The sequence below is a fragment of the Thalassophryne amazonica genome, chromosome 9 (assembly GCF_902500255.1).
Source record: "Thalassophryne amazonica chromosome 9, fThaAma1.1, whole genome shotgun sequence".
Taxonomy (NCBI): domain Eukaryota; kingdom Metazoa; phylum Chordata; class Actinopteri; order Batrachoidiformes; family Batrachoididae; genus Thalassophryne; species Thalassophryne amazonica.
Genome location: NC_047111.1, coordinates 73317808 through 73337586, shown reverse-complemented (window position 1 = coordinate 73337586; position 19779 = coordinate 73317808). Strand labels below are relative to the sequence as shown.

General features: G+C 40.1%; 1 protein-coding gene across 2 annotated transcripts in view; it reads left to right on the top strand.

Annotated features, from left to right (window-relative positions):
• The window catches only part of ltn1 (listerin E3 ubiquitin protein ligase 1), a 34741-nt gene extending 15247 nt beyond the window's left edge, over positions 1-19494 (top strand). Inside the window, exons 17-33 of one of the 2 annotated variants that reach the window (XR_004562713.1) lie at positions 28-178; positions 319-529; positions 672-807; positions 7609-7719; positions 7925-8052; positions 8132-8264; positions 8400-8544; positions 8678-8891; positions 10131-10368; positions 10833-10907; positions 11010-11196; positions 11345-11510; positions 11601-11821; positions 14699-14893; positions 14985-15152; positions 16094-16438; positions 16758-19494. Coding sequence is in view for 1 of the 2 variants with exons in the window: in XM_034178359.1 (XP_034034250.1) it covers positions 28-178; positions 319-529; positions 672-807; positions 7609-7719; positions 7925-8052; positions 8132-8264; positions 8400-8544; positions 8678-8891; positions 10131-10368; positions 10833-10907; positions 11010-11196; positions 11345-11510; positions 11601-11821; positions 14699-14893; positions 14985-15152; positions 16094-16156 (2542 nt within the window). In the remaining variant the exon portion in view is untranslated. Of the gene's footprint in view, positions 1-27; positions 179-318; positions 530-671; positions 808-7608; positions 7720-7924; positions 8053-8131; positions 8265-8399; positions 8545-8677; positions 8892-10130; positions 10369-10832; positions 10908-11009; positions 11197-11344; positions 11511-11600; positions 11822-14698; positions 14894-14984; positions 15153-16093 lie in introns of both variants that reach the window. The other variant, XM_034178359.1, reaches the window with a different exon arrangement.
• Positions 19495-19779: the final 285 nt, after the last annotated feature.

Below are 19779 nucleotides of genomic sequence, written 5' to 3'. Positions count from 1 at the left end.
CCTTTATTCCTTAATGTTGTATTTCAGTTTACAGGCCCTAGTTCTGGTTGTGCAGAACTTGATGGAGACACTCGTGTCCATCTGTCATCAAGATGCTCCACTCCTTGTTCAGTTCTTTGCCCTCTTAACACCCAGCCCTGCAGAATGGACAAAAATCAGACAGGCCTTATCGCCTCAGGTAACACTATAAAATGACTAATTCAGTCACTAGAATAATAATGGTGTGGTAATAAACTGGAGTGGCTGCACTCAGCTGTGTAAAATGTGGACATTTAACACCTGACAATTTTGTTCTTTGCTTTCTTGTTTCTCCTTTAGTGGGTCAAGGCACCTTTACTGTCCAACCGCTTCCGAGGAGTTTGTGAAAATACTTGTGTTCAGATGTGGAAGTGTAGGGTTTTGTCCAGATTGCCATCTCATTTATGTATCTGTTCACTTCTGGGGAAGATAGCCCAGAATATTGTAGCTATACCTTATGACAAATGGAAGACAGAATGTTCTCCATATGTGCCAGATCTTAAGTACACAGGTATACACACACACAGAATACTGGCTATTCTGCATTTAACAGTGTTCATTCCTGTCACTGCTAAAGTCATAACGTTTAAAATTTGTTGAATAATTTGTGATCATCATGTATATTTTTACATATGCATGTTTCTATTTGGCAGTTGCAGAGCTCCTTTATGCACTTCAGTGGTGTAAAGAGATGGAATACAGTTCTGCTGTAGGATCTGATTGGGCATTATTAGATGGGCTTTGTATGTATGTTCCAAAGAAAGACCTGCTGGAGACGCTCTATACACGGTGAGGATCACTCGACTCATTTTTGAATTTTTGCTCAACTGTTGTAAAGATTTGGCAGAGTGCAGACATTTAAAGCTGGATGAAGTAGAGGTGGGCAATACAGGTGTCAGTCATCATCACCATGAGATTGCGCAATACTGTCAACTTGTGAGAAATCAGTTTTCTCATGTACAACCCCTGGCAATAATTATGGAATCACCGGCCTCGGAGGATGTTCATTCACTTGTTTAATTTTGTAGAAAAAAAGCAGATCACAGACATGACACAAAACTAAAGTCATTTCAAATGGCAACTTTCTGGCTTTAAGAAACACTATAAGAAATCAAGAAAAAAAAATTGTGGCAGTCAGTAACGGTTACTTTTTTAGACCAAGCAGAGGGAAAAAAATATGGACTCAATTCTGAGGAATAAATTATGGAATCACCCTGTAAATTTTCATCCCCAAAACTAACACCTGCATCAAATCAGATCTGCTCGTTAGTCTGCATCTAAAAAGGAGTGATCACACCTCGGAGAGTTGTTGCACCAAGTGGACTGACATGAATCATGGCTCCAACACGAGAGATGTCAATTGAAACAAAGGAGAGGATTATCAAACTCTTAAAAGAGGGTAAATCATCACGCAATGTTGCAAAAGATGTTGGTTGTTCACAGTCAGCTGTGTCTAAACTCTGGACCAAATACAAACAACATGGGAAGGTTGTTAAAGGCAAACATACTGGTAGACCAAGGAAGACATCAGAGCATCAAGACAGAAAACTTAAAGCAATATGTCTCAAACATCGAAAATGCACAACAAAACAAATGAGGAAGGAATGGGAGGAAACTGGAGTCAACGTCTGTGACCGAACTGTAAGAAACCGCCTAAAGGAAATGGGATTTACATACAGAAAAGCTAAAGGAAAGCAATCATTAACACCTAAACAAATAAAAACAAGGTTACAATGGGCTAAGGAAAAGCAATCGTGGACTGTGGATGACTGGATGCAAGTCATATTCAGTGATGAATCTCGAATCTGCATTGGGCAAGGTGATGATGCTGGAACTTTTGTTTGGTGCCGTTCCAATGAGATTTATAAAGATGACTGCCTGAAGAGAACATGTAAATTTCCACAGTCATTGATGATATGGGGCTGCGTGTCAGATAAAGGCACTGGGAGATGGCTGTCATTACATCATCAATAAATGCACAAGTTTACGTTGATATTATCCCATCAATTGAAAGGATGTTTGGGGATGATGAAATCATTTTTCAAGATGATAATGCATCTTGCCATAGAGCAAAAACTGTGAAAACATTCCTTGCAAAAAGACACATAGGGTCAATGTCATGGCCTACAAATAGTCCGTATCTTAATCCAATTGAAAATCTTTGGTGGAAGTTGAAGAAAATGGTCCATGACAAGGCTCCAAGCTGCAAAGCTGATCTGGCAACAGCAATCAGAGAAAGTTGGAGCCAGATTGATGAAGAGTACTGTTTGTCACTCATTAAGTCCATGCCTCAGAGACTGCAAGCTGTTATAAAAGCCAGAGGTGGTGCAACAAAATACTAGTGACATGTTGGAGCGTTCTTTTGTTTTTCATGATTCCATAATTTTTTCCTCAGAATTGAGTGTTTCCATATTTTTTTTTCCCTCTGCTTGGTCTAAAAAAGTAACCGTTACTGACTGCCACAATTATGTTTCCTGATTTCTTATAGTGTTTCTTAAAGCCAGAAAGTTGCCATTTGAAATGACTTCAGTTTTGTGTCATGTCTAAGCTCTACATGTGAGTCAAAACAGATGTTAAATAGTTTTCTTATAGATATAAGTTACCGTATTTTCCGGACTATAAGTCGCACCGGAGTATAAGTCGCACCAGCCACTTTATCCATTATAAAGAAAAATAAACCATAAATAAGTCGCACCGGAGTATAAGTCGCACCAGCCACTTTATCATTATAAAGAAAAATAAACCATAAATAAGTTGCACTGGACTATAAGTCCCATGGACATACAGGTATGTTAACATGAAAAGTTCAGATGATAATATTGTGACGGCTACCGTTTTCAGATGCATATTTCACCAGTCGTAACTTACAATCTGCAGAGTATGATTTTCTTTTTGGTGGCATTTTTTCGGGCCTTCTCCGTTGTCTTGTTAAGTTATCAGTAACGTTGAAATTTTTATTTTTCTATGGTAGTCAGAAGTCGCAGGAACAGTCACACAAGCCTTGAGTGCCCTCTCGTGAGCTGCATTTTACCTACAGATATGTTTGTATTTTGCGGACCACATTGCGAGCCAAACCATGCAGCGCCTACCTGCGCAGCTCATGACCACCCAGCGGTGTCGATCCAGCTCCTTCCAAGTGCAGACGCTAATCCTCCGCCGTCGCTCAGTGCTCCCATGCAGCTCTCAGCGTCAACTCTGCTCACACTGATATCCAAGGGTTGAAGCTGTTTTGTTAGCCGTCCCGGAATAAACACCATGTTCGTCTGCTTCAAACGCTATTCACAATCTTCGACGCCAGCTCCTTCCAAGTGCACACACTAATCCTCTGCCGTCGCTCACCCAGTGCTCCCACGCAGCTCTCAGCGTCAACTTAAACACTCTGCTCACACTGATATCCAAGGGTTGAAGCTGTTTTGTTCGCCATGCCGGCATAACAGCAAGCACCGTATTCGTCAGCTTCACACGCTGTGGGTGAGGTGAGGAATACGCGTCCAACGTTCTGTTCTCTGATTGGTTATCGCGACCAGCGTGACTTATAGGACGGCCGCCATACTACAGTGTCCATGATGCATTGCATTTCCTTTTCTGGTGGCCATTTTAAAACATAGATCGACTCTGTCACGTAAAATTGTTTTGTTACAGTAAATTAATTGAGATCCTACCGGTATATTTTTCATTTATAAGTCGCACCGGAGTATAGGTCGCACCCCCGGCCAAAACATGTAAAAAAAAAAGTGCGACTTATAGTCCGGAAAATACGGTAAGTTAAGGTGCCCTGACACTTGCACAACTTTGATCCGCGTACTTGCATGCACATCCCACCTGCTCAATGATATACTGAGATAGCCACTCCAGAACCTTCACTTTATTCTGCTGTAGCCAATGACAGGTCAGCTTGGCCTTGTGTTTTGGATCGTTGTCACGTTGGAACATCCAAGTACGTCTCATGCGCAGCTTCCGGGCTGCTGAGTGCAAGTTTTCCTCCAATATTTTCTGATAACATACTGCATTCATCCTACCATCAATTTTGACCACGATTCCTGTGCTTTTGTAGCTCACACATCCCAAAAACATCAGTGATCCACCTCTGTGCTTCACAGTAGGAAGGGTGTACCTTTCATCATAGGTCTTGTTGACTTCTCTCTAAATGTAACATTTATGGTTGTGGCCAAAATGTTAAATTTGGGTCTCATCTCTCCAAATGACTTTGTTCTCATCACTCCAAATGACTTTGTTCTCAGTGCTGTTTGGTGTATTGGAAGCATGATACTGTGTGGCATTTCCATATTAATGGCTTTCTTCCGGCTACTCGACTATGCAGTCCATTTTTCTTCAAGTGCCCCCTTATTGTGCATCTTGAAACAGCCACATCACTTTTTTTCAGAGAGTCCTGTATTTCAGGTGAAGTTATTTGTAGGTTTTTCTTTGCATGCTGAACACTCTTCCTGGCAGTTGTTGCGGAAATTTTTGTCGGTCTACTTGACCATGGTTTGGTTTCAACAGAATCCCTCATTTTCCACTTCTTAATTAGAGTTTGAACACTGCTGATTGGCATTCTCAGTCCCTTGGATGTTGCAGATGTTAATGCTTGATTTTATGGTCGCAAATTCCATCCATCCATCCATTTTCTTCCGCTTTATCTGGAGTCGGGTCGCGGGGGCAGCAGCTCAAGCAAAGCCGCCCAGACCTCCCAATCCACACACACCTCCTCCAGCTCCTCCCGGGGAACCCCAAGGCGTTCCCAAGCCAGCCGAGAGATGTAGTCCCTCCAGCGTGTCCTGGGTCTTCCCCGGGGCCTCCTCCCAGTGGGACGTGCCCGGAACACCTCTCCAGATTGAGTTTTAAAATGGATATTTGTGACCGTAATCCAGCATTAACCTCTGCAAATCATTAGACACAAGGGGGTTATTTCCATTCTAATCCAGTTCCATTTGAATGTTTTTTTTTTTTTTTCTGTACGTTATTCAGTCAGCGAAGTTTACCATAGCGACAGCATCTTCATGCCAAACTGGAAGTTCTGTGAGCTTACCCACAGATTTCTCCATCTCGTCAACTGCATTGCGTAAATCCGTATCAGAATCCACAGCAATACTTTCGTATGGTATCTTAAATCCACCCATTTCACCATCGTCATCGCTCTGCCAATTTCGCTCGCTCTCAGCTGACAGTGCCATTGACACCTGCATCAAACCTGCATCAAATGTGAAACGGTCGAATATTTTGCCACCGTCAACGCAAATACTTTATGCTCTGAAATCTCACACGATTAACAGATTTGTGGAACAAATGTAATTGACAGATTTGTGGAACAAATGTAATTGGATTAGAATGACCTTTTCTTCAGCAGTTAATTTACTTTCCCTATGACTCAAACCAGAAACGTCAGTGCACTGACGTTTCACTGGATGAAAGATGCAAGGATCTGTCAGGAGCTCAAAAACTCACTGATCTTCTATACACACACACTGATTACAGGAAAACAGATCACAGAAATTCTGCTAGGGCATGCAAACTTTTGAGAACAACTGTATACTGGCATGCTGCCATCAGTTGGACTTACGCTGCTTTGCCTTCTAATGGGTGCTCAGGACTGAAAATCCCGACCTTACCTTAGGTATAAACACTGATATTAACTGACCTGTGTCGTCTAGATGAAGGTGTATGTGAATGACTCAGTTTCTAATAATAATGCAAAAGTGTGGGCACCCCTGATAATTTTCATGATTTTTCTATATAAATCTTTGGTTGTCTGAATCATAAGTTTCAGTTAAATATATCATATAGCAGACAAACACACTGATATTCGAGAAGTGAAATTAAGTTTCTAGTATTTGCAGAAACTGTGCAATAATTATTTAAACAAAATTGGGCAGGTGCATAAATTTGAGCACCTTTTTCATTTTATTGATTTGAATACATTTAGCACTGATTATTGGAACACAGAATTGGTTTGGTAAGTTCATTGACCCTTGACCTAATTACACAGGTGAATCCAGTCATGAGAAAGGGTATTTAAGGTGGCCATTTGCAAATGTTTCTCCTCTTTGCATCTGTTCTAATGAGTAGCAACATGGGAGGCTCTAAACAACTTTCAAATGACCTGAAAACAAAGATTGTTCAACATCATGGTTTAGGGGAAGGATACAAAAAGCTATCTCAGAAATTTCAGCTGTCGGTTTCCACTGTGAGGAATATAGTGAGGAAATGGAAGACCGCAGGCACAGTACTAGTTAAGGCCCGAAGTGGCAGGCCAAGAAAAATCTCAGATCAGCTGAAGCGAAGGATGGTGAGAACAGTCATAGTCAATCCACAGACCTGCTCCAAAGACCTACAACATGATCTTGCTGCAGATAGTGTCTCTGTGCATCATTCAACTATAAAGCACACTTTGCACAAAGAGATGCTGTATGATGCTGTAATGCAGAGGAAGCCTTTCTGCGTACATGCCACAAACAGAGTTGCTTGAGGTATAATAAAACACATTTGGACAAGCCACCTTCATTTTGAATAAGGTGCTGTGGACTGATGAAACTAAAATTGAGTTATTTGGACATAACAAGGGGCGGTATGCATTGCTGAAAAATAACACAGCATTCCAAGAAAAACATTTGCTACCTAAAGTAAAACTTGGAGGTGGTTCCATCATGCTGTGTGGCCAGTGCAGGTACTGGGAGTCTTGTTAAAGTTAAGGGTCACATGGATTCCGGTCAATATCAGCAGATTCTTGAGAACAATGTTCATGAATCAGTGACAAAGTTGAAGTTGTGCAGGGGCTGGATCTTTCAACAAGACAATGACCCTAAACACTGCTCAAAATCTACTGAGGCATTCATGCAGAGGAACAAGTACAATGTTCTGGAATGGCCATCTCAGACACCAGACCTGAATATTATTGAAAATCTGTGATGTGATTTTAAGCGGGCTGTCCATGCTCAGAAACCAATAGACCTGAGATGTTTTGTAAAGAAGAATGGTCCAAAATACCTTCAGCCAGAATCCAGACTCTCATTGGAAGCTATAGGAAGCATTTAGAGGCTGTTATTTCTGCAAAAGGAGGATCTACTAAATATTGATGTTTTTTGTTTTTTCTGTTGGGTTGCCCAAATTTATGCACCTGCCTAATTTTTGTTTAAGGAATTATTGCACATTTTCTGTAAATCCTGTAAACTTCATTTCACTTCTCAAATTTCACTGTGTTTGTCTGCTATTTGATATATTTAACTGAAATTGCTGATCCAAACAACCAATGATTTATAAAGGAAATCATGGAAATCAACAGGGGTGCCAAAACCTTTACATACAACTGTAACTCACAAAGTTCTTGAAAGATTTTTAAATATATTTATTTGCTATACAATGGATGATCCAGATGTTTTTCCAAAACAAAATTATATTCTTCTATGGTGACACCATGACGTGAATGGTTATACTCTGTCAAACCCCAAGAAAAAACTGTTACATAATGTATAGAATGAAATAAGACCTAACATAACTAACAAATATTTAATTTGGATGGCATAAACTTATAAATTCTTTGTGTTGGAGAAACAAAAGACAGACCCTAATTTTCATTCACTTGTTTGTTTTCAGGTCTGTGGACGATGGAGATCTGTGGTCCCTGACTTTGGAGAACTACATCCACACAAACTTGGAAGCTCCTGACGCTGCCATCTTGAGGAAGCTCTACAGTAGTGTAGATAGGTTGGAATTGTGTGTGTGTGTGTGTGTGTGTGTGTGTGTGTGTGTGTGTGTGTGTGTGTGTGTGTGTGTGTGTGTGTGTGTGTGTGTGTGTGTGTGTTTGTTTTAATGTCTGCGTCAGTTAAAGTGGATTTACTTTGACATTTGTCACTGTGAAATTGCATACTTAAAAAGATTTTGCATATATTGTCTGTGTTTGTATGTTCAGTCTATTCCCAGTGTCACAGAGCAAACTGAGCACACTCCAGGTGCTTTGTCCTTCCATGACCAGAGAAGACAGAGAAACTCTGATAGCTCTGGCTGCTGCTGGAATCATCAACTGGCAAGAGAATGACAGTAAGGACACAGACTCACAGTAGAGTTTGTGGTTACTTTGTGCTTAAAGTAGTGCGTAATGTTGAGCTGTGTGTTGTAGATGTGTATGAGTGTTTGGCAGTGCTGATGTGTTGTCTGAATGACAATCCAGTGGAGGAGGAAGTTCTACAGGCGATCCTGGCCACCATGATGGAGTGGAGAAACACTAAGGAGGACTGGTTTCTCTTTAACAGGTAATTAAATCACAGATGCATGTACACTTGTTTTGTGTACGTGTTTATGTTGACTGAACTATCACAAGACCATGTCTGTAAGATGTTTCAAGCACTCCTACATTCGCCTTATCTTACCTACTCTTTGTGTTTCAGTGACCTGTCCAAAGTGTCTGCAGCACAGTTGAACCTCAATGTGGAGATGATGCGTTTCTTCTCTTGGGTGTTGTCTCATTGTCCAACAGCTCTTGGAAACAGCCAGTGGGACTTCTTGCTGTGCTCTACGTTAGCCTGGTTGGAAGTGAGACATTTTTTTTTTACCATCATAAAGATCACAAAGATGTTTAGTAGTTTTCAGATTTATGTGCTTTCAAACTCTTCTGCTCTATATTTCTCACATGTGCTGTCACGCTTATGTTTGTTTCCACTCACAGACTGCCAGCGAGAATGTGAGCAGCCTGTGGAATCCATGGGTTCAGCTGTTTGCGTGCGAGAACGCTACACTGATTGTGAAGCTGAACCAGTTTTTCATATCACTCCCTGCCAGTGTACTCGAGAAACTGCCATCAGAACTGACAAGTGAATGGACAGACTTCTTCGTAGAAGGAATGTACAACATGTTGTTGCCTTTGCCTATAAAAATCACAGGTATGTACATTTTTTGTGATTGTGCAAATGTAGTACACAAGGAGGAGGCGAAAGAAAATACTGTCACTGAAATAGTGTTTTATTTAAGTGGTTCCCAACTTTTTTTTTTCCTTGGAGCCCCCCTATACTTGTATCTAACACCCTAATTACCCAACACACACACCTTGAAAGCATAAAGCAATTTATTCTAACACTTTTTAAAATTGACATCAATTAGCTTTTATTCATTTTTCTCTTTGATTCACCCAGAGGAGGAAAAAAAACTTTTTTTGTCTATTGAGAGTTTGACTTGAACATGTGCACCTCTAATTTTGTCAACATCTGAGCACACAAAACACAGCTCACCCCCTGTTTTTTTGTTTTGTTTTGTTTTGTTTTTACCCTCCCAACATGGTGGCTCAGACCCAGGTTGGGAACCAGGGGTTTAGACAAGCTCTCATCACTCACTTTTCCTGGTATAGTTAAAGAAATTAATTGAAAACAAGTCTGATGATTTAAAGTGAATTTTAATAGATCCCTTTCATTGAACACATCACAAAGTAAGTTACTCAGAGCATCTTTATATCTAATGGTGCATGCTAATAGGGCAATTATTCATTGATTATTTGGAGGAATTCATGTAATAAAAAAAAATCAAGGTGAATTTTCTGCCAAGAGAAATCCTTTAATTTTTGGAACTGTTAACAAAATTCACTGACATCAAGTGATGTGTTGGTTACCGGCTGTAATAGAAGACTGAGTTATAAGGGATCAGAGGTTCTTTTGAAAATTATAGGAGTATTTTTGAAAAATAATTCTCTGGCCTGCTCGCCATTTGCATTTGCACACTTTGACCAAACTGTGGATGAATAATATTCTCTTGAACTCCAGAACCTAACATTAGGAAGTAATAGCGGAGGCAGCCAGTGAGAAATGGAATATAGAGAATTTATGGCACTTTTGATAAATATAGTGCTTGAAATGCATTGCTATTGAAAAACCATAGCTGTGGATTATTTTCAAAGGCTGAGAAGTTTCTGGGTATGTATTTATACCTAGTTTTTTTCAGGAAATCACAGTCTATTGCTAATTAAGTAATTGTGGGGGGAATACGGAATAGAGTGAGATAAAAAATGGCTGACATTTAATTTTAAAAAATAACTGATAGGTGAAGCTTTTTAAATTTGACTATTTTGAGTTCTAAACTCAGATTAAATATAAATAATAAAGTGCTTGTGTCTGTGTTGTGAATAAATACAGATACCTTTACTGAACCGGATGACCCAGTGTTCCCAGTGGCGGTGCTTCAGACTGTTGGAGTGGCTTTGATGTATGTGCCTTTGTCCAAGCTAACCCAAAATACTCTTCCGGCAAGATTGATAGCAGATCAGAAGACAAGCCTACCAGAGTCCCTCCAAACACTCCTCAATAGCCTCTGTCCTCTGCTGCTGTTCAGAGCCAGGCCTCTGCAGCTCACTGTTTACCACCTGCTCAACAAGTAAGAGGTTGTGTGTGTGTGTTCATTCAGCATTCATCACGCGTGTTTGAAGTATTGATCCGTTTCTCTAAATTGGTGATCTCCAGCATTACTCCCAGACAGCACCTGCCCTGCATGTTTTCCTGCTCCACCTGCAGCACCTTAACTCAGTCAAATGTCTTCAGCTAATCCAGAACTTTGAAACACCAGACCGTGCTAACCAGGTGTGGGGAGAGCAGGAAGGTTTACACAGCAGTTTTTCTCCAGGAGCAGGGATGGAGACCCCCACGTTAAAACTTGTTCTGATCACTGCATTACCTACACAAATGCAGAGATCAGAACCTGAATTCAAATACAAAAGTTGTCACTTGATGGACATTTTGAGCTACATGTATATCTTATTGGAGGGGATTCCTATGCAAGCAAACAAGCTGTAAATGCATCAGATTGACTAGAGAACTGTGAATACACTTATTGCCAAACAGGGTGATGCCTCAGCTGCCTGAATGCGATGGAGGAGACGTCAGCAAATCTGAAGACGACAGCGACGAGCCGTGTCTGTAAGTCAGAGGGAGCCGTCACTGCTCTTCCACGTCATCCTTACAAGGTGCTTTCATGTGAGCTCTCACATTCGGATGTTTTTGTTTGCTTTGTCTGTTCAGTTCACCCCCAGCCTCTCTGATGGCCGTCCTGTCCGCCTGTGAGGAGTTGTGTGAGAATATCCTGGCAGGGGTACAAGTCGGAGAGTTTGCTGTTGTCCAGCCTCTTAGTGTGGAGTACTCCTGCATCCTGGGTTACTTACTCGCCTGGAAGCTTCTCCTCAATTTCTTCAAGTCCTCGCCCTCACATGTGTGTCACAAGATGCCCCAATCCCAGCTCAAGCACTTGCTTACCTATTTTCTTGCAGTTGCCGTGCTTGTGTGACTTTTGTGTATATGTGTCGTTTCCACTGTTTAGTTTTTGTCTATTGCTGACCACCTTCATATTTTGTCTCCAGCTACGTGCCCATTACGCCCAGTTTCTTAAGAGAAGCTACTCCCTTAACAAGCTCCTACTTCACCTCTTCAAATTGATGCCCGAGAATCCTACATACCCAGGCCAAGGGTCTGAGACAAAGGAGACCAAAACCTTCTTTACAGAGAGCCTCTCTTTGGCTGTAGACAGTAAGTGCACGCACAACTTCACACTTTCTCTGCATGACTGCAAATTGTTAACAAGTAAAGATTTCCTCTACTGTTTACTTTTGGCTACAGGAAGTGAGAGTGTTGAGTGGGAGCTCCCCCACTTGGCTTGTAGTGTGTATTACAGCACGGTGCAGGACCTGCCCGCCATGGTGCGCCTGTGGTGGAACAGTCAGGAGAAGAGAGTGAGCGCAGCTGTGGAGAAGTTTACGATTAAATACGTCAGTCCTGTTCTGTCAGCTCAGGAGATCTCATGTGTCCACACCAGCACTCAAATATTTGATAGCATGATGGTAAGTTATGAAATATAGGCTGAGTCTCAATTCTACCCCTTGGCCCTTCCCCTTCGTTTTGCGCAGGCACGAGAGACGGAGGGGTTCTCAATTCTCTTTTTGGAGCGAGGCGGAGGGGTAGGTGGAGGGCTTCAAACCCCTCCGTTTGGAGTGAATCTGGATGCACACTCCGTTTGGACGGGTAGGAGGAGCTTATTGCTGTCTCCAAAAAAACAAACATGGCGCCGAAAGAGCCGCACAAATGAAGCGGCTTTCATTGCAAATTACGCTGTTTAGAAAGTTATAACTTGCCAAAAAAACTTTACAGGCAGTTGTCTATGACAGCAACGTGTATGCTGCTGGATGCATGTTGCGTATATTGTCGTTCTGAAGAATATCGAAACTTTGCTCGTGCGCTGAGGCGTTATAATGCATATACACACAAACGCTACGATAAGACACTTTTATATCTCACAATGGAGAAAATCATGATAAAAGATAAGCATGTTAATTTATATGTTCATAAATCTTTGGATAATAGCGATGTCTGCTGTTGGATTTTAAGGTCTGTAACTGTAGGTTTGTATTTAGTAAACAAACAGGGAGCCCTGAGCACACTCATCTCCTAATAAGCTTTCAGGCAGAAAATGAGAAGTTTCATCAATGGGAATAAGTTGGAAAATATATACACACACATGTATATGTGTAACACATAACCTGACGTCCTAAACAGAACTAGATACAGCCCATAACATACATACAGGTGCTGGTCATATAATAAGAATATCATGAAAAAGTTGATTTATTTCAGTCATTCCAATGAAAAAGTGAAACTTGTATACATTCATTGCACACAGACTGATATATTTCAAGTGTTTATTTTAATTACTAGTTAATTAATTATTAATCAATCCATTAATGATTAATCGAACAATATTAATTATTACTATTATTGATTATTAGTATAACATTAGTTAATTACTAATTAATTAATACTATTATTTTTCATTATTATTATAAATTACAAATTAATTACATTAACATGACATGATTGTGATGTGTCAAAGAAATCTGCGACTTCTATTTCTTTGCATTTACACAGAAAGGCGAGAAAATAAAAAGAGCAAATAGGCTACTGCAATAAGTTGCATTTCGGTTGCCATGTTAACAATGAAGACGGCAGTTTGACAAAAAAGAATAGTGACCTACTAGTGTGATATTTTAAACATCTGGTGGTATACTGGTATGTCGGTATTTTTTTTTGTTGTTTTGATTTTTATTTATTTTCAAACATTCAGATGACCTATTTCAGGTTTCTCAGCTGTTGCACGTTGGTATTGTGTTTACCAAAGTGCACAGCATAATTTCGTTTGCTACTGGGGGAAGTGCCATATAAAGTACCAGAGCATGAAGCATTTTGTTGCTTGTTTTTTCGCACAAGCTTCTTAACATAGTGTAGCATGTTATTTCTGTCTACTGTCATTTGTCTGTTTATTGATTTTTGATGTAAATGTCAAACTTGGTCAATGTCCATTATGTTGTTATGTGTAGCGCTCATTTTAGAGGCTACACACTGTTACAAGGTTTGGATGCTTGTCATAACATCAAAAAACCTCTACTTTGTTTGAGTACTATTAATTTTTACATTTGTATTGGCCCAAAGTGACACAAGCATGCAGACACACAACATTTAAATAGGCCTGTAACAAGCTCTTGAATGGCCTTTGTTGCTCTGTAGTACTGTAGCGGGTCTGGGGGCTTCTGCTGGTGTTGCTGCATGCACCATATGAAGGAACTGTCTCGGTTACTGGATGGAATGCAGTTGCTGCATCCCCACCTCTTGAAAGTAACCATCTGCCACAGCCCTGTGAAATGAGGGCATCCCTTTGGCCTTCACCAGGGTTGGGATCCTCAACATTGAGGCACCTGCATGCTGTATTATGCACATAGAACTGCACCACGATGCCAAAATATTAGCTGATGTTCCCTCACAAGGCAAGTGATTTTCCTCATCGGAGTCTCCTTAAGCAACTGCTCATTTGACACAGTCATTCCAGCTTTACCCAAGGATCTTCCCAAGAGACGTAGTACCAAAGACGTCCAGTCATCACTGGAGGTCTCCTTTAACTTCAAAGTCTCACAACCATACAGGAAGCACCAGGACCTTAGAGGTGTTTACCTTCCTTCTCCTACAAAAAGTATCAGTATCATGAAGCCTCTGTTTAGCAACCTCATGATTCTGTAAGTTCTTCTCGGACATCTATCAGTCTCAGAGGACGAAGACCCAGAGGCAAGAATGTCACTTCTGAGATAAGTGAACCTCTCTCCATGTTCTTCCAGCGCATACAGATACACTTCTGATAGCTAAGTCTGGGAAGTCATTGAAAGTCTGGCTCTTGGTCTTGATCTAGGACAATTGCAAACCCAGACGCTCTGACTCCCGAGCTTCTTGAGCGCTGCAGTGAGAGCATGGGCAGGGTATTATAGTATTCACAATTTATGGACCGAGCATAGATTTCAGTCTGTTGTACCACCTCTACTGTAGTAACATAGCTGGAAGCTCTGGATCGTCTCAGAATGTGATGCAGCCACATCGGTTTCACAATAATTCAGTGTTTGAAAATTAAAGAAACTAGTTGGTCCATTTTGAAATCACTGACTAAAAATATGTTTGTTTTTAATGAGTACAGAGGGGTACAAGGAGAATTGCTTTAAGTAGGTGGCAGCTGGAAAGAATGTCTTGGCCTCATACACTGCCAAAATGATTTATTTTCTGCACACAAATGGATCAATGGGGGAACGATTTAATACATAAACACTTGGGCTTCATAGTAAGTTGACTCCTTGACTCAGAAAAACAAAACAAAACCACCAGTGAAACTCTGTTCCTACTTTCAGGTGAAAGCTCGCTCAGCAGCACGGGAAGTGATTGCCACCTATTCTGTGGATGATATCTTCATCGAGTTGGTGGTTCAGCTGCCACAGAACTATCCCCTGGGCTCCATCAGCGTTGAGAGTGGAAGGCGTGTGGGTGTTGCTGTACAACAGTGGAGGAACTGGATGCTGCAGCTCAGCACCTACCTCACTCATCAGGTATGAACACAACATCAGCATATGTTGATTGTAAATGCAGCTCATATGTGAGGGGATAAAAGGAAAACGCGTTTGGGATTATGCGTTGTAGAATGGCAGCATAATGGAGGGTCTGGCCCTGTGGAAGAATAACGTGGATAAGCGTTTCGAGGGAGTGGAGGATTGTATGATCTGTTTCTCTGTTATCCACGGCTCCAACTACTCACTACCGAAGAAGGCCTGCCGCACCTGCAAAAAGAAATTTCACTCAGCCTGTCTGGTGAGTTATTACATGCAAATAAAACGAATGACGATAAACTAGCTCAAATAATTCAAGTAATAAAAAAAAGTCAAGTCGGATGTTTTGCTCTGCAAAGTTGTATCGTTTGTACTTGCAGTATGGTCTATAAGTGACACAATTTTTGTAATTTTGCCTCTACACACCACCACAGTGGAGTTGAAATGAAGCAGTCCAGATGTGCTTTTAGTGTAGAATAAAAAATAAATAAAGGGTTTAAACAAAGTACTGTATTATTATTTAGGATCTATTATGATTTATTTGTGTGTGTGTTGTGCCTCAAATCTCAGAGACCATAAATAAATGGACAACCTTATTTTTAGTTGGTGTAAAAACATTTCCAAGTCACTGAATATGTCTTCATTTTTTAAAATCTGTCTGCCATTTTTTAAAAAAGATTCAGGTAGATTACTATTCGAGGGTGATATATGACCCCCTCACATGAGCATATTTATCTCACTAAATGTAAATAAACATTTCAAAACAACTTACAATAGCCAAGCCGTTATCCTCCTTTGCAGCTGTTCACTGAGCCATTACAAATTGACCGCTGAGGAAGGTCTGATTGGACAGCAGCAGCACCAGCTGGAGGCTAATATAAGCAGCTAACTGTATAATTGTTTATTTTAAGAAGTTTTTACATTTGGTTAACGCCAAACACACTGACATGCAGCTCGTCACTTGTATTGATGTTTTCACTTGTTCTTTGGTGACGAGAAGCAATTTTCTCTGGGTTGGTTGAAAAATGTTGGCCTTCTCCTTTAAGCATCTCCTGTACAATATATAACACACATATCTTTCATCTTGCTAACTCCACATTCAGTTCATCACAGTATTGAATTTTACATCATTGCTGTTCCACACAGAAAAAGTCAATGAATTTATTTAAAGTTTTTTTTTTCTTTCCTTTTTTCTTTCTGCAGTACAAATGGTTCACTTCCAGTAATAAGTCCACGTGTCCACTATGCAGAGAGACCTTCTTCTAAATCACAGCGTGCTGAAGTATTGGATGGATGTCTAATATCAAAGGGCACAAGCAGCCATTACTGGATTGGACTGTGGATTTTTGTGAATAAGAGAGACACACACAACCACACGCACCAATGAAGGGAGCTTTTCTAACTGATATAAATTATTCTCCAAATAATCCAGTCATTAATATTATCTCAGGGTTTCCTGATCATGCGATTTCAGCTCACATTGCAATCTGATTTCTGAGAGTGAAAATATATTGTAATGTGCTGTACAACGTACTTATTAAAATCACAGTGCAGTCATTTTAAAAATGTTGGAATGACATTGAAGTGAAAGCTAGTAAAATCACATCTTTCTGCATTTACAAAAACCTCAGACTTTGTTGCTTCCTGAAGAGTGGGGTATTTAATGTCAAACGGAACCTCATATACAACTTTCATCATTATTAAAGCAATTAAAGTGACCTCACTACAGTATGGTGAAATCATCAACCTGCTCAGTGTTCAGCAGTTCACGAGCTGGGGTTCTATTACAGGTTTGATCAACTGTTTAGCGATATTTTCAGAATGTTAAAAAAAAACACGATAGCGAAATGACAGCATTTCCATTGAGTAATGGAATGCTACTGCTAGATTTTGTCCTCTTGTGCTAACGGTCATTCCAGCGAGGCTCTTGTGAAAACTGCAATTGCTGTAGTCATGGCTAAGTAGTGCTATTTGTGTTTATTGTTTCCTCACCCATTATCTTCATTTTTTGGTTCCTTTAGGAGTAAAAATAAATTGGGTGAAATTTCACAAGATTTGACAAATTAAGCACTGCCGCCCGGCCCCTGCTTTTTGTGACGTGCGAGTGACATTTTGAGCTGTGGCTACATTAGTTCATTAGTGGCAGTTTTTGTTACATCTGCCTCAGGTTGCATTGTTGAGGCATTCAGCGTCAACATGGACTTCCTCATCAAGGACCCTTCAGAGTGGGAGGATGACCTATCATTCCAGTCATCACAGCAGGTCCTGGATAACACGGCTGCTGTCAATGATTTTGCTGGGAGATAAGTTGCACTTATCCAGGATTACAATCAGATCCTAACAAAGGATGAACAGCAGCACCAATACCTACTGCAAATTGTTGAGTGGCATCGACACCAGATGCCGGAGGCAATGAAAAGTAGAATCAAACACCACTCGCCTTGAATGTTTTCACCAAATAGGTGGACAGAGACATGTAATACTTTTTTTTTATCTCAACTGTGTGGTCAGTTAAAGGAGAAAGGATTGTTGTTTTAGTTTGTATTTCATTTGTGAACAGGTACATTATTGTTGATTTGCGCTAATATACTCAACTGTTGCAATTTTCACCCCACGTGTGGCAGTGGTTAGAATAGTCATTTTGAAATTAAATTTTGCACAAAACATTTTCTCATCAAGATGAACAATTTTGTCAGGAAGCACCTTAAGAAAGTCACATTTTTATTTTTGGTGTACTGTGGAGGACCACCCTAATATACAGGGCTGCAAAACCTCTGTTTGCAGACAGATTAATGTCAAAATGTGTTTCCATATTCTGTTTATTTCATCCTATAAAACCGCAGGGTTCTCACCCAGACAGTGGAATAAAGGCGCTGCTGAGTGGTGTCATCTCATGATGTTTTAGTCGCGAGACTTGGGAATTTGAAAATAAATGTCAGATTTGAATTTCACCATGAAGATTCGAAGTTGGCTTAATTCATTTAATGTCAAGTTTAGTCGATGACTAATGATACCCAACTAGTCAGTGACTAAATTTGACATTCCAATCCAATTACATTTTTTTTTTCCACAAATCTGGTTGCTTAATCATGTGAGATTTTCAGACCTTAAAATATCGGGGTAACGGTGGCAAAATATTCACTGTAATACATTTGGTTTTGGCATACATAATACTGTGCATGCGCACGCACGCACAGTATTATCAGAACACGGAACTGTCGATTTATGCGTTGAGACACACAATTCGATACAACACCGGCTGCGCGCGCTGCTGCGCAGATGTCATAATGGCGCTGTTAGCTGAGAGTGAGAGAAAGTTGCGTACTGACACAGAAATGCGTGAATTTAAGCTACCATATGAAAGTATTGATGTGGTTTCTGACACAGAATTACCATTTCACATTTGATGGATTTCTCCACGCCCTGACCGCTGTTGGAGCGATGCTGCGTCACGGTAAGCCATGCCGACCAAATTACCTACAGAAAAATAAACTGTGCAAATGATGGAATTGGATTAGAATGGGAATAACCCCCTTGTGTCTGATGATTTGCCAAAGTTCATGCTGTTATATGGTCACAAATACCTGTTTTACCGGCTCTGCTCACGTTTCGCTGGTAAACATCAATTTGCGACTAACCAGCATGAATGTCTGCAAATCATCAGACACAACAGGGTTATTCCCTAATTGAATGAATTAAGCTAATTTCGGATCTTCATAGTGGAACTCAAATGTGACATTTATTTTAACAAATATAAGCACAAAATCACAAATACAAAAAACAGCATTAGCATGAAGACAATACCTGCATTCATTTACTAGGCGTAGACGACCCGTCTGAGCTGATTAATTCACCTGCCAAGGTTCACACACTTTTTTTCACAGAGTGAAAGGAGTGGTGGCAGCTCCAGCAGGTCTATTCTTTTAAGGGTTAAATGAATTGTACCAGACTTGTCCACTCATAAGATGTTAGCTCGTCGTAGTAGACTATTACAATTAGTCGTCCCATCCCTAATTTCCAGTTCACTACTTCAGATTGTGCAGTTTGTATTGGAATAGAAACAGACTACAGACCAGGTAATGAATTCAGTGATTTCACCAAATTTAAATATGGTTTTAGGCTACAAAAGCATGCCACTGGCATTACAGTAGAAACATTAAATGAAAACATATCTAAAAGTGGTTCAGATGTTACTTGCTTTGTACCTTTTTTTTGTGTGTTTTTTTTTTTTTTATCTGTGATTGACACTGCAGCGTGTGAAGATGAGCTGAAACAAGCAGCTTATCACTGTTGGACTAAACAAAATATATTAGAGGGTTTATTAAGCTGATATTACTATACAATGTAAAGTGCCCAAATCTGGTCACTTCATAAAGTGCTTGGTTTTGACCATCTATTTCCTAATATTTAGGAGTGCATAAATCATTGGTGGCATGCCTTATACCATTGGAACATGGTAAATTGACCTCTGAAATGGAGGAAAGGGAAGCTTGTAATTTTAAAATGGTAATATTCACAAATTTCTAAAGTTATTGTTCTACATCTTCACTGCATATGCTTGTAAAAATTGCTGGATAATAAATAAATCACACCTAGACAGTAGTGTTTGTGTGTGTGTAGTTTTCTACAACATACAACCCCAATTCCAGTGAAGTGGGATGTTGTGTAAAATGTAAATTAAAAACAATACAATGATTTGCAAATTCTCTTCAACCTATATTCATTTGAATACACCACAAAGACAAGATATTTAATGTTCAAACTGATAAACTTTGTTTTTGTGCAAATATTTGCTCATTTTGAAATGGATGCCTGCAACACGTTTCAAAAAAGCTGGGACAGTGGAATGTTTACCACTGTGTTACATCACCTTTCCTTCTAACACTCAG